The sequence below is a fragment of the Cupressus sempervirens genome, chromosome 11, assembly GCF_028749045.1.
Source record: "Cupressus sempervirens isolate cs-2001-9-10 chromosome 11, ASM2874904v1, whole genome shotgun sequence".
NCBI classification, from domain to species: Eukaryota; Viridiplantae; Streptophyta; class Pinopsida; order Cupressales; family Cupressaceae; genus Cupressus; species Cupressus sempervirens.
Window position 1 is genome coordinate 187587864 of NC_143128.1, and position 16090 is coordinate 187603953.

At 36.2% G+C, this 16090-nt stretch overlaps 1 protein-coding gene across 6 annotated transcripts in view; it reads left to right on the plus strand.

The window, feature by feature from the left end:
• The window catches only part of LOC149528823 (phospholipid-transporting ATPase 3-like), a 264933-nt gene that overhangs the window by 127614 nt on the left and 121229 nt on the right, over positions 1 to 16090 (plus strand). For all 6 annotated transcript variants that reach the window (XM_089811275.1, XM_089811274.1, XM_089811278.1 and 3 more), the window contains 3 exons: positions 4669 to 4785; positions 14740 to 14880; positions 15109 to 15219. In XM_089811275.1, the coding sequence (XP_089667401.1) occupies positions 4669 to 4785; positions 14740 to 14880; positions 15109 to 15219 (369 nt within the window). The remainder of the gene's footprint in view (positions 1 to 4668; positions 4786 to 14739; positions 14881 to 15108; positions 15220 to 16090) is intronic.

Sequence of the window (16090 nt, forward strand, 5' to 3'; positions counted from 1 at the left end):
TTATTTTGGTATCAGACTTGATTTTAAATTCAATATTGTCATTGTATTTATTCATTATTTTTATTCAAGCTGTGATAATCAGCATCTTTTAATCTTTGGAGTTGCATTGTAAATCACAAATACTAGCTACTGCTGTAGGTAGACGTTGTAATCAGACTATGGCATTTTCAGTAGGGTCATGTTGTAAGCCAAGAGTCTTGGTATTTCCATGAAAACTTGTGTAGGCAATTGTATTTCAATAAGCCATCATCTTTGGGAAGTCTCACATGGTTGTAATGTTCATTTGAATGTGATATGAAGATGTATGCCAACTATTTGACAAAATTTGAATGGCTGTAGATGTTCTTATCAACATACAGGTTGCATACCAACTGTTTGCTAAAATTACCAGTTGGCTGTAGGTGCATGTTTTGCATTTAGAAGTCATATATGAGCATTTTAAAAAATGAAATTGAGTCATTGATGCTTCTAAGTTAGAGTTTATGCATTGTAGTTTGATTTCTAAGCGTTTGGAGTACTTTGGTTTCTTCTACAAGCATTTATATCAGTCTGATCACATAAACCAGCAAGCTGGGAGGTTGCAAGTGAATTTTTTTACTATATTCCTTGAGTTCCTTATCAGCACTTTGAGATCAGATTTGAGCAGGGTCATTACAACACCTGCTTGGCACATTGATTCTTGAGCTTGTAAACACTTTATAAGTTTATACACAAAAGAGATTGGTTCATGAAGTACACGCCATGCTTTGATTTAATGATCCTTGGCAAAGGTGAAGAGTATAGGGTTGTCATCAAGGACAATATTCAAATTACATTTGGTGGGAAAAATCTCATATTTCTCAACATATACTATGTTTTGGGCATGGAGCTCAATCTACTCAATGAGTTAGATTATGCTCAATTTTCTGAAATTGGATGTCATCTTCAGTATACACAAGTGTCATATTGGTGAGAAAGAGTTTAAGACTACAATTTTTGTTGGCATTGAAGATCATGGATCACTCTGCCTTATTGATAATAGAGTCACAAGAAGTTGTAATGGTTGCAAAGTGTTCATCCATTAGTTCTCTTTGGCATCAATGGTATTGTTATTAGAACATACCATATCTCTCCCTATTGTATCAGGAGAATTTGGTGAATGTCTTAAGATTTAGTCATAGACATTTGATGTCTATGGAGCTTGCTAGAAAGGGAAGCAACATAACATTCCCTTCTCAGATGAAGATTCTTGGAGAGCATCCAAAGCCTTGCAATAGGTTCATGTCGATGTTAGCTCACTAGTACTAGGTATTTTCTTCTCTTTGTAGATGATTTTGGTAGGAAAATACGGGTTTAACTTGTTACATATATAGACCCAACGAAAGAGATAATAGGGTTTGGCTAACATGGATTGCTAATGGGTTTACAAATTGAATGTTTCCATGAGATTGGGGAGATAGGTAACTTGCTTGAGCTGGTCTTACCACCATGGCAGAGAAAACAACATTTGAGAAGAGGAGAAGCTTTGTAATGGGCTTTACTTCCCAACCGCGAACCCTTACGTATCCCACACAATCTCAATTGAGAAAGACCCTCTTTACTCAAGACTAGGCATGGGACACCCTTGTCTTGCCATTGAGCATCCTGGTGTTAAAGTGTTAGCTGAATAGCTAGCTAGGCTATGGAGTCCTTCCCATTAAGCCATTTATCCAACTCCTAGCAACCTTGACGTCTAGTGATCACAACAAACCTACCCTAGCTAGGGATTTACATGGACACTATGTGCTTGATCACCCACCGCTCGACCTGACAATAAGAATAGTACCATTTGATCACCATGAGTTGACGCAGTCTACATTTTTTTGTAAGTCCATCAACTATTTATTTTGTTTCTGATTTCCTCTCTTGTTTTGTAGGTATAACCCACTGATCATTTTATATCATCCCACACTCTTCATCACAACCTTGCTGGTCATCCTCGATGAATTTTAGTGTGGTTGTCTATATCCTTGAAGAATCTCTGTTTATCACAATCAAATACTTTTTGCCCAACCTGGGCTTACGGTAGACATTTATATAGAAGATTCATGATATTTCCTAACAGTTTCCTTAACTCTCCGAGTGTGCCTTCTCTTATCTCAGAGGTATATGGAAGATGCCCTTGTATACGTATTGCACGGAGTTGGAGTTCCTTCCAAATTAAATTTAAGTTCTAAAAAGAATAATCATAATAGTAGACAAGAGATAATTCATACCCTTATGCATGTTTTATGCAAACAAACTTAGGTAAACTAGTTAGTCAATTCAAAGCTAGTCCATCTGGCTCTGTGTATATTATCAATGTTTCTTTCAGATTTCCAAACTAGAATATCAGAGCCTTATAATATTACAAAAATGGAAAAAGAAATGTAGAAAGAATGCATGACCTAGTAGAGGTATTATAACCCTCAAGCGCCAGTGAAAATTGGAATGCTTGGTATGGCTCCTTGCTTGTGGATCAGCGATAGAGATAGCAAATTCATCAGTCAATTTTGGCAAGAGCTATTCAAATTAGGAGCTAGTTTAAACCCCAACACAAGTTACCACCCGCAAAACATACAAACAAACTAAAATAGTAAATATGTGGTTAGAAGGACACTTGAGGAACTACGTAACCGGGCAGTAGAAAACATGGATCAAATATCTACATTTAGCTGAATTTTGCTAGAATACAGCCCATCACATGTCCATTGGAATGACCTCTTTCAAAGCTCTATATGGTTATGAGGCACCAACATTTGCATGCTTGATCCTACAAGAGAGCTGAGTAACGAGTGTACAAGATTTCATCTAGTAGAGTGCAAATATTCTAAAAATTCTAAAGGAGAACTTACATCAAGCTTCAAATCAACAAAAGATCTATGCTAACAGGAAGCGCATCAAAAGAACATTTGTTGTTGGAGATTTAGTGTTCCTAAGATTTCAACTATATAAACAAACTTAAAGTAAAAATAATGGAGCAGAAAAACTCAAACCATGATTCTATGGACCATATTTGGTAATGAGAAAAAAATGGAGAAGTAGCATATGAGTTACAACTTCGTGAAGGGAGTAGGACCCGCAATATTTTTCATGTCTCAAGGCTTAAAAAGGTTTTGGGAAAACAAATATAACCTTGTATAGAGTTACCCCCACTTGATGATGGAGGCCAGCTTGTCTTGGAATTCAAGGTTATCTTAGATACACGGGAAATGAAATTAAGAATATAATTAGTACAGAATATTTAGTCGAATGGAGGAATCTGCCCAAGGAAGATGCCACTTGGGAAAGGAAGAGATTATCAAGTTGCTTGAGGGCAAGCGAAATCAAGCGAGAGGGACTGTAATGGTCCTCAAAAAAATAGAATAAAAATTTATATTAATAAATTGTCAAGGATTTATCTATCATTGTAATTCATAATTCCAGAGAGTACTAATAAAAAAAAAAATTCAATCCATATAATGATTTATTAAGTAATAATTATTTATTTATTCTTATCAACAATTATTAATTACAATATAATCAAAGAAATAATAAATTGTTATTATCAAACTATAATAATAATGTATAAATATTAAATAATAATAGTTAAAATGTTTTGATATCAATTATGTCTCAAGTATTACAAATAATAGAGAGTTGCTACTACATTAGTTGCGACCTCTCAAGATGATGCACGTAGTAAAAAAATGGAGAAGGAATAAATGAATAGGACACCACAAAGAAAGGAGGAAGACAATTGGGAAAAATTGAGAGACAAACCCAGTCAGTATTCACTCTGTGTGTAATCAACATAGGGTCAAGGTCAAATAGTAGGAAAATTGTCGAACACATTGATAAGTCAATCTTTTAGTGTAACATTAACACTATCTTGTAACAAGTAGTATCAGAGCTTGGTCATAGGTTTGAATCTGCTCAATTAACGCTCAAGGGGGGATTGCTGGACTAATTGCCAATGTTCCTCTTTGGGATTCATGACATAACTTAACCGCCTCTTCTGTTCTATAACTCTAGTGGTTGTAGCAAGCATTGATAGGTTAGTCGTTTGGTGTGACGACAATTCTACCTTGTAACACATTGATATTTGTGCTCGCCCTTTGCTAGTCTTTTGTGGGGATTAATTGCATCATGGAGGCACATCATACCTTCATATAGGTATGATAGACATCAACCTAGTGTTATTAATATTGCCTTTGCCTTGACAATCTCAACCCCTTCACCAAACTTTTTGTCTTGTCATTTTCAATTTCCATTACTTTTTTTTTGTACCCACCTTGGCTTTCTCATTGAATGATCTTTTATTTTATTTTATTTTTTATGTGCAATAGAGATGTGAAATCTCTCTCTCTCTCAGTCTCAACTTAGTTCATTTATTTGTTGCACAAATGAAATACAAAGAATGCTCAATTTGTATTCATATATGAATTATCTTCATTTATATTCTTATTCTCTCTCTCCCAATTCAAATTTATTTATTTGTCTTGTGAAAAATTATGATATTGAATAAATTCTAATTTTACTGAAATAGAAAAAGAAGAGAATCAATGCAAAACATTTCTGTTTTCATTTGTGCCAACGAATATTGTTTAGCCCTTAGTACTTCAAATCTGAAAATGAACGGTCATTTTTATGTGCAACTCAAATAATACTAACCTTGGTGATGTTGTTCAGATAATCAAATTTTTTCAAAGTACTCAATTCATCAACAAGGATCTAAACATGTACCACGAGGAGACAAATATGGGAGCTCAAGCAAGAACATCAAACTTAAATGATGAATTAGGACAAGTAAGCCTGGTCAATTAATTAATTTGTTTGCAAATCTAGTCAAACATTTCATAGATGTGAGTATATATCTTTCCTTTAATGAGAAGCATATTGAATAGTAAATTACAAAAGACAAAATTCACATTGGTTTTGATCATTTAAGCATACAACTGAAAAGTGCATTTCAAAATATGGTATCTGTTAGTGTCACACTGATAAAATATTCATGAATAACATCTCTAACACTCTAAATTTCCTTTCAATACATCTTTTGTGTTACAAAAAATAATTTGTTTTAAAAATTCTTTATCAATGATGGCTTTATTTGAAAGTGTAGAGACATTCCCTTATTTCTTTCTGTTGGCAATGTACCAGGCTCTTTATATCAGTTCTACATTCCATTTATTATTCATGAATATGTTGGTTTCACACTGGATTCATGAAAACACCTTCAACACTTTATTAATTATTCGATGCTTTTAATTGTGCTTGACAAGGTTTTATTTGTTTTACATAGTTTTATTACTGAGGGATTTTTTATGCCCTAAATGTTGTTGGCTATTGTGAAGTTAGCCACGTTGGGTTTTCTCTTTCTCTTTTTCTTTTCCCTTTCCTTTCTTTTTGGGCTGCAATTCTTATAATATTGCTACCGGCATTCAATTGTGTATTTTTCATGAGTAGTAGTTCAAATGAACCCATGTCTCATGAGAATGAGTTGAACACTTAGTGCTCATTGCATCTAGGCGATTCTCACAAAGATGACTCACCTAGCCTTCCTAGGAAGTCACCCATTCTAGTACTACTCCAAATCAAGCAGTCTTAATCATGGAGTTTCCTCCAAAGTTAAGTCCACTTAGCTTTCAACCTCATTCACAAAACCTTCAAAATGTGTTCTCCATTATGAACTATTCATTATAGAACCCCTTGATAATAAAACAAGATTTATAAGTCACCTTGAATATGAGAAAAAGAAGAATAATTGTATCAAAAGGAGAAAATAGAATAGGATAACAAAAGAGATATAATTGCACACCTCTTAACATATATTTAATGTGAGAAGTGAGGGAGCTCTAACAGTGGGTAAAGACATCATAAAGGCATGTATATAAGTTATTTATATAGTCAAAGTTCTCTTTACATTATTATATGATATGTCAATAAATACATGATTGGCTATACAAATACATCTACATATACATATAAATATACATATACATATACATACACACACACACACACACACACACATATTTGTGTGTGTGTATTTTTAAGCACATATATATGGAAATCTACACAAAGTTAAAACAATGATATTTAATGGTTATTTAAACTTGAGATTATGTTCATTAATTGAATATAAAGATATAATAGATCAAATTCTCATAGTGCCAGTGTAGGGATTTTGCTCAACTCTATATAATTGGGTGAGTGTCAGTGTAGGGATTTGGATCATCTCTATATAAATGGCTTTGATGGGATCAATGAAACTTTAGAGTGCTAGTGTGAGAGGTTAGTATAACCTTCATATAAATGGCTAATAGTGCTAGTGAGAAGTGCAATATAACACTCGTATAAATGGATAGATGGGATTGATATAATCTTCAGAATATGATAATATTCTGACGATTCAACACGTGTATGTGATAAGCCTTGATAGAGGATGTCCCTTCCGAGAAGAGACCTTAGAGGGTGCACTCCAGAGAAGACAATGAAATAACCAAGAGTTAGGGTACTCAATCTGTAGATATCCTTAAGGTTTGGGATTAGAATTGGGGTAGCATTTGCACCTAAAATATAATAGTTAAGCTTGTTATTGCTAAAATCTAACATTTCTCTACAAGTTATACTCATCCAAAGCTAACACTAGTAGGAGTGACATTCTAGTAGTATTGAGCATGATCCTACCATCTTGTAAGGTAAACGAGGATATAGGAAAATAATTCATATGAAAGAATAATGTGGAAGACACTTGGAGATTGTAATAGGTTCTATTGTAACCATGAGAGCAACCTTAGAATTTGGACTAAAAGACGTACATCTTTCAAATCATAAGAAATTATCCAATTACTTGAGGACAAGCAATTTGAGAAAGTGCAGATTGTGATATCCTCATTTTAAGATAGAATTTTAATAATAATTAAATAATAGAATATTTTTAAATAAACAATGATAATAAAATCAGATATTAAAAAAAAGAAAGAAATAATAATAACTTGTTATTATAATATAAATAAATAATAACATATGATATAGTCTATTGTTAATAAAATAATATTTAAAACTAAATAATAATTAAATAGCAGTAAAATTACAATGAATGAATAAATAAATAAAATTAACAACAATAAGCATATTGTAAAATAGGATGTTACCTTTCTAAATAGGATTTAATAACAAACGATGAATAACATAAGAAATAAATAGTATAATATAAACTAAATCTAACGAAAGGTCAGAGATATTTAATAAAGAGCTGTGACTCCTTCAAAATAACATATAAAAGGGATGAAAGTTCATTTAAAAGAGGAGAGAAGACGAGGAGAAGGTAGGAGTTAAGGATGGATTAATGGAAGAGGAAGGGAATGAGAAGAAAATAAGTAAGGGAATTTTTCCAAAAGGTTGCAATGATTAAAGGATGCGACTCTTCAGGGGGTTGTAATCATGAAGTGTTATGACTTTTCGAAAGGATTGTGATTATGAAGTGTTGTGATTTTTTGAAAGGATTGTGATTAGGCTTGTGGCTTTTCAGATGGACATAGATGACACATAAAACAAGATTCATAAATCACCATTGACTCCGGAAAAAAGAAGAAGAATCGTATCAAATAGAGAAAATAGAATAAGTAAACAAAAAAGATATAATTGCATAACTCTTGGTATATATTTAATGTGAGAAGCAAGGCATCTCTAATAGGGGCTAAAGGCATCATAAAGGTATGTGTATAAGGTATATTATATATTCAAAGTTCTCTTTACATTATTATATGATGCGTCAATAAATACATGATTAGCCATATAAATATATTTACCGATGTGTGTGTGTGTGTGTTAGCTCATATACATAAAAATCTATAGTAATTTAAAACAATATAATTAAATGGTTATTTAAATTTGATATTGTGTTCATTAGTTGAATATAAAGAAATTATTAGTTGAATATAAAGAAATTATAGAACAGCCTTGTAATGTTCATGTTATAAAATAAATCATAAATCAAACTATTGTAATGGGTTGATTGATTTAATGTATTTGGGACCCATTTTTATTTTTGTTTTCGTAGTTGTGTTGCCATTGGCTATCTTTGTACACCCTCAAAAAGTTGTTCCCGCCGGGAATTTAAGCATGGCATGTAGGTTGTCTTTAGGTATGCAATTCAGATTATTTCTATGTACTGCGAATTCCTGCTAGAGTTCTCTGTTGTTCGCCATTTTGGAAGTGAAAGATCTTCTCTATTTGGCTTGTCCGATTTCAGTGGGATTCAACCCTCACCCTATTCCGTCGCCTGTAACACTTCGCTTGGATCTGGCAAATCGAAGAATCATCATATTGCGAATATCTACTATGTTGGTTGGATCTACTCTTTGTTCTGTGTATTTCCAATTGTTGTTTATCTGTATTAAATCTTGCTCGAACTATCTATTAGTTTGCAAAACTCTCTACGTATCACCGTACAATTTTCGAACATCCATCTCCAGTCCGTACACCGTACGGCCTCCCATTCTGGCAATGCCTTTAACCTCCCACACGACTTCCACCACACTCCGTACCCTCTTGTTTTTCCCTCACTCACTGTACAACTTGCCCAAACGCCATCATCCTTGTGTATGGCCACTTTGCATTTAGTGTACGTCACATCGTACGACCAAGCTAGCCCCTCCACCGTATGACCCTCCTATCATCACTTCCAGTACGGCCTCACCGTACAGCCACACCACAGCATCCTTTGTACACTAGGAAACTCCTGTACGACCCCTTCTATGCCACCGTACGACACACTCTTTTCCCTACTGCAATACCGTACAGACTATCCTGTACGGCCTTCCCTTGGTCTAGAGATTGCTATTCATTTTGTGCACCATCACAACATTCGTACTAGTTTCTAAACATGTACTGAGTCCATCGGGTGGCCGAATGTGTCTGGAGAAAGGTTTTATTTTGGTACGTGTACAGGAACGGAATATTACAGTGGTATTAGTGTGCTTCGATCCTACTAACCTGTGGACAGTGAATGAGAGTTTATAGCCAGAAGAGGACACATTCCATTGATCGAATCACTGCCGAATCAGAATCGACAGCTGCCGAACTCGTGGTACTATAGAGGGAACTTGCCAGGAATCAGGCACAGATCACTGATACTTAGCGACTTATGGAAGAGACTCTCAAGAAGTTGGCGGACAATAAAATATCCAGAGAACAAAATGGTCATAGCGCGACTCGGTATCGGGTAAATCAAACCCTCAGCTAGCACACTCTTGACCTTCCATGCTGACTTTTCCTCCATAGATGGAGGCACAACATGGAGGGAAACAACCAACCTCTGAAGAGATGTTAGAACAACAGAGAGAAGACAGGAAGAATGCAAATCTTGAGGAAGATATATCTTACAAAGATTACGCGAAACTGAGAATGAGATATTTGGGAGGTGGAAGCAAAGCATATTTTAATGATGATCTCAGAAGAAAGTTGAGTAAAGTAAATTTGTCTCCATTTGATGGATTTGGTTCCATATTTGCGCAAGCATGGGTAATGAAGGTCGATACTTACTTCCATCTGAATCCTATGCCAGAAGAAGAAGCAATCAAATTTTCAATGCTGCACTTGGAGGGAGTTGTGCATGAGTGGTGGCATCATGACACCATCACATTAGGGCATGACCGAATAAATACTTATGTGGAATTCATAGAGAGATTGATAGAGTGATTCGATGGTAAAGATCCGGAACTCAATTTCAAAGATTTGTCACAACTGAGACAAACTGGACTGGTCGATCAGTTTATTGCGGAATTCTAGAAACTCTCTATTTTGGTCACGAACTTTTATGAAAGAAGATGGGTAGTGCTCTTCATGGATGGACTAACAGAACCTCTGAAAGGTTGGGTAAAGGGATTCAATCTTGTCACCTTGTCGGAGGCAATCAATAAAGCACGGAGTATGGCATCATTGTCAGCGTCATCCTCTCGAAGTTACTCACATTCCAAACCATCGACGTTTTTGAGGGACAAACCTCTGCCTAGAAGGCCATTGTTAGATGAAGTTACCAGAGAAGAACTCCAAAGGAAGAAAGTGTGCTTTAATTGCAAGGGACCTTGGGAGCCTGGCCACAGATGCCTTGGAAAAGGGAAGATCCATTACATTGAGGTCGTGGTTGATGATGAGGATGAACAGGAGGAAACACTTGCCGAAGACCACCCACATCACGATGACACTGACATGTTTAGTTTGAACCGTATAGAAAGAATTACAGCTTTGGTACAGTGCAGAGGAACTGTTGCCCTAGCTGGCAGCCCAAGGTGCACAGTTTTTTGTGTATGGGGTTCCCTTCAGGGACAAAAGGTTACGGTGATGTTGGATAGTAGAGTTACTTTAAATTTCATAAACTCATCTCTGGTGAAGCGAAGAGGTCTACCTATGGAGGCACACGCAGGATTTTAGGTCAAAGTTGCCAGAGAGACTCTGCTGCTTTGCACACACTTTGTTCCTCAGCTAAGTATCACAATGGCGAATCACACGGTGACTAAGGATTTCTTCATAGTGGACCTTGACGACATGGAGATTATTTTGGGCATACAGTGGACCAGGAGAAGATTCAGGCTATCATTGATTGGTCTCCCCCAAAATCACTCACAGATTTGCAGGGATTTTTTGGACTGTGCAGTTATTACCAGAGGTTCGTGAAGGGTTTCTCTCAGCTCAGCACACCCTTAACGGATCTAACAAAGAAGGGGTCTTTCTAGTGGAACGAAAAGGCACAACTCACTTTCGATAAATTGAAAGAGGCAATGAGCACTTGTCCTGTACTTGCATTACCTGATTTCACTCGACCGTTCATTCTGTAGTGCGATGCATCTGGAGAAGGCATTGGCATAGTACTAATGCAGGATAGACACCCCATAGCTTATGAGAGCAGGAAGCTTACACAAACGGAGCGCTTATGTTCCATCTATAACAAAGAAATGTTGGCCATTGTACATGTACTAACCAAGTTTCGACAGTATTTGGTGGATGCCAAGTTTGTCGTCCATACGAATCACAACAGTTTGAGATATTTTTTGGAGTAATGGGACTTGAATGAAAGGCAACAAAAATGGGTAAGCAAGGTTCAAGCTTTTGATTTTGACATTGAAAATGTGAAAGGGAAGAATAATGTGGTTGCAGATGCCCTATCCAGCAAACCTGCCATCTGCTCACGAAACCAAATTTCAGTTGACTGGAAGGCACATCTGTTGGTAGAATACTCCAAAAACACATTTTCCTGTGAGCTAATGGATGGCAACACCCAGGATGATCGATATAGAGTGGTGGATGACATCATCTACTATAAGAATTGGATATTTGTGGTGCCAGAATCCAAATTAAAGCAGAAAATCTTGAGGGACGTATAGGACTCACCCTTGGTAGGACATCTGGGTTTTCTCAAAACTTACAGAAATCTCTGGGAGAGGTTTTCATGGAAAGGACTCAAAGGGGACGTGTTGCAATATGTAAGGGAGTGTGCGGTTTGCCAATAGAACAAATCCGAACATACTCTACCTGCCGGGTTACTGCAACCTCTGCCAAATTTCAGAACATAAGTGGGAAAGTATCTTGATGGATTTCTTAACAGGGCTTCCCAAGGTGAATGGAAAGGATTGTATTTCTGTGGTGGTTGACAGATTGACAAAGTACACACATTTCTTCGCCATCCACTTAGATTTTTAGGCCGCAGAAGTCGTTGAATTGTTTTTTAGAGAAGTCTTTCATCTACATGGGTTACCTCGAAACATTGTCAGTGATCCGGATGGGTGGTTCATCAGTATCTTTTGGACAAAACTGTTTCGATTGGTAGGGATGGAATTGTCACTAAGTACTAGTTACCACCCTCAGACAGACGGACAAGTGGAGATTGTGAACAAGTGGCTCGAAGGTTACCTTCAAAATTATGTCTCAGCACAACAACGAGTGTGGGTCAAGTGGATACACCTAGGAGAATATTGCTACAATACCACGTATCACATGTCCATCGAGATGACACCATTCAAAGTTCTGTACAGATACGAACCCCTATCCTTCATCGACACAGTATTGGGAGATAGTCGTGCACTGAGGGTGAAGGATTGGCTTGAGGAGGGACAGGACATCCTACGACACCTGAAGGAAAACCTACAACGGGCATAGAATCAACAAAAGATGTATGCTGACAGACACCAAATGGAGAGGAGTTTCAAAGTAGGAGACTTGGTTTATCTCAGGCTTTAGCCATATCGACAATCTTCATTGAAGGAGAAGGGAAAAGAAAAATTGAAGGCACGTTTTTATGGCCCCTATCGCATCATCCATCGCATTGGTGAAGTCGCTTACGAGCTAGTACTTTTGGAGGAAAGTTGTATTCATAACATCCTTCATGTTTCATGCTTGAAGAAGGCTGTAGGGCAGAATGTCATAGTAGCCACAGACCTCCCACCACTCAATGAAGAAGGCAAGCTCATATTGGAACGGCCGAGATCATTGAAGTTCATGAGAAGACTGTGGAATTGCACTATGAAAGAATATTTGGTGCATTGGAAACACTTGCCATTGGAAAGCGTGACTTGGGAGGGCGAGCACATTCTCTAGCACTCGGCATTGCATTTGCTTGAGGACAAGCAAAATTTGGGACTGGAGGACTGTAATATTCCCATTATAAAATAAATAATAAATCAAACTATTGTAATGGACCGATTGATTTAATGTATCTCAGACCCATTTTTATTTTTGTTTTCATAGTTGTGTTGTTGTCGGCTATCTTTGTACACCCTCGGCAAGTTGTTCCCGATGGGTATTTAAGCACGACATGTAGGTTGTCTTTCGGTATGCAATTTTGATTATTTCTATGTACTACGAATTCCTATTGGAGTTCTCTGTTATTCGCCATTTTGGAAGTGAAAGACCTTCCCTATCTGGCTTGTCTAGTTTCGGTGGGATTCAACCCTCACCCTATTTCGTCACTTGTAACACTTTTCTCGGATCTGGCAAATTGTAGCATCATCATATTGTGAATATCTACTGTGTTGGTTCAATCTACTCTTTGTTTTGTGTATTTCCAATTGTTTATCTGTATTAAATCTTGCTCGAACTATCTGTTAGTCTGCAAAACTCTCTGCGTATCACCATATGAGTTTTGACCATCCATCTCTAGTTCATACATCGTACGACCTCCCATTCTGGCAATGCCTTCACCCTACCACACGACTTCCACCACACTTTGTACCCTTTTGTTTTTCCCTCCCCCGCTCATCATACGACTTGCCCAAACGCCATCATCCTTGTGTACGACCACTTTGCATTTAGCATACGTCACATACACTGTACGGCCAAGCTAGCCCCTCCATCGTACAACCCTCCTATCATCACTTCCCGTACGGCCTCACCGTGTGGCCACACCACTCAGCATCCTTTGTACACCAGCCAACTCCCGTACAGCCCCTTCTGTGCCATTGTACGACACTCTTTTCCCTCCTGCAATACCATACGAACTGTCTTTTACGACCTTCCCTTGGTCCGGACGATTGCTATTCATTCCGTGCACCATCACAACATTAGCACTAGTCTCTAAGCACATATTGAGTCCATCAGGTTGCCGAATGTGTCTGGAGATAGGTTTTATTTTGGTACGTGTACAGGAACAAAATATTACAAAACTCCCATGGTGCCGATATAGTGATTGTGCTTAATTCTATATTAATGGGTAAGTGGCAGTGTAGGGATTGGGATCATATGTATATAAATGTATAAGTTGGGATTAATGAAACCTCATAGAGCTAGTGCAAGAGGTAGTATAACCTTCTTATAAATGGCTAATAATGCTAGTGCAAGCAGTCAATATAATATCTGTATAAATGGCTAAATGAGATTGATGTAATCTTCATAATAGCATAATATGCTGATGAGTCAACATATGCATATGTGATAAGCCTTGGATAGAGGATGCTCCTTCCAATAAGAGACCTTGGGGGTGCAGTGCGGAGAAGATAATGAAATAACTAAGGCTTAGGGAACCCGATCTGGAGACATCCTTAAGGTTTGATTTAAAAATTGGGGTAGCACTTGCACCTAGAATATTATAGCTAATCTTTTTATTGTTTAAATCTAACATTTCTTTGCAGGTTGTACTTGTCCAAAGCTAACACTAGTAGTGGGGACATTCTATAAAATTATGTATTTACGAGTATTTTAACTTTTGTAAAATATATATATGAGATATTTAAATATATTGTTTATTGAGATGCATCACCGCTTTAATGATTTATAATTCTGAATATTGAATATTTATAGCAAACCTGTACTTGTATCCACACCTATACTAGAGCCAATAATATTGATAAATATGTACATACAAATACATGTTATACATATATTTACCATTTACAGACGCATCTATATTCTAGATAGAAAGAATACCTCAAGTTGATGGTATTTTATATCCGATAACCTTCATATTATGTATTTAATTTCCTCTACTCTATCTGATATACATTCCAAAGCGATGCCTTTAATATAAATATAAGATGTTTACTCCCTGTGTGAGCAGTCATAGAATGTATGCATAACTCTGTTCCTATGGGTTCATAATTACTTATCAGGGCATGGCTAAATGCGTGTTTTCATTCTTGAGCTTTAGAACAGCTTAGGTCTGGTAAGATTTCCTTCATTAAGTGTCCATTTCTGATCTTATGTTAAGATATATCTTAGTGTACATAGGATGCAATATTTGCTACTAATGCCAAGTATGTTATGCAGGTTGAATACATTTTCTCAGACAAAACTGGGACCTTGACTCAAAATGTAATGGAATTTTGCAAGTGTTCAATTGGTGGAATTATATATGGATCTACTGTATCAGATGACCAAAGGTCAGATATGAGGTTACCTTCTGAGCAGGTATGCATGTAATTTTATAATCTGTAATTGCTTTTATTCTCCAGTTGTTCTTAAAGATAAATATGATACAATTTCCATAATAGTAATTTCTTTGAATGAAGGCTGTAGAATCACGAGACATGAATAAAGAAAACATGTTTAATAGGATTGGAAGTTTCACATAAACTACTTCTATTGCAATCTTTGCAAATTCTGTACTTATCCAGGAATTTATTTTTTCACTATTAGTTAAATGTCAACAGACCCAAATGTGAATTTTATGAGAAGGGTTTCAACTTTTGTGATGAAAGGCTGATGGGAGGCGCTTGGAGAAATGAGGAAAATCCAGAAGCATGCAAGGTATTCGAAGATTCACATTTGAGTTTCAAAAATACCAAATATCTTTGTTGTCTATATTGTAGCCTGAATTGTAACTATGCTCGAGTATTTTAGCCTTATTTTATTGGCATGTTTATGGCGAAATTTCTACTTTCAAAGACATATAACCCTATTCAATATTGGCAATTCTGATGTACTACTCAAATGAAGATAATTTGGTCAATTAAATTTTGGGATGTACCATGATTTTCTAGCTAATTATTTCTAGTCATGTCTGTTGAAAATGAGTGAAGATTTGAGAACATTATTTCCAGATGATTATGAATTCTTGCATTGTACATATCATGTGTCCTATTACATGCCTTAATTAGGGTAGTTCGAGCTACTTAAATATTATGCCAATATTACTTTTTTTCGCACTTGACATCAAATGTTGGAGCAGTAATCTTTTTATATGTGCACTACATTGCTTAAGGCAGTTGTTTAGTCCTTTAAATCATTGACTTGTTTTAAATTAAATTTGATTCTATATCTTATTGATCTTTTCATTTATAGACATGCTGTTTGATGATGGTGTCCACATAACATTGTAGGCCTTTGGTTTCTCCTAATGAATTGATTCTGCCATAGTTTTGGCCCATACTATATGATTAATGTGACACGTAAGTTGGCCCATCCATAGTTTGCAAACTTTGTGAGTTCTCTATATTTTTACTTGTTCCATGAGTTTTTAAAGTTGTGAGTTTTTATAGAAGCAAGGAAAATGTGGGTACAAATGTCTTAGTGGGTGAATTTCTAGTAAATATGTGTTTTCCACTCTTGTTTTTTCCTATAAAAGAATGCATTTTCTGTTTTCGGATGTCAGATTTTAATTTAATAAATTTTGTAATTG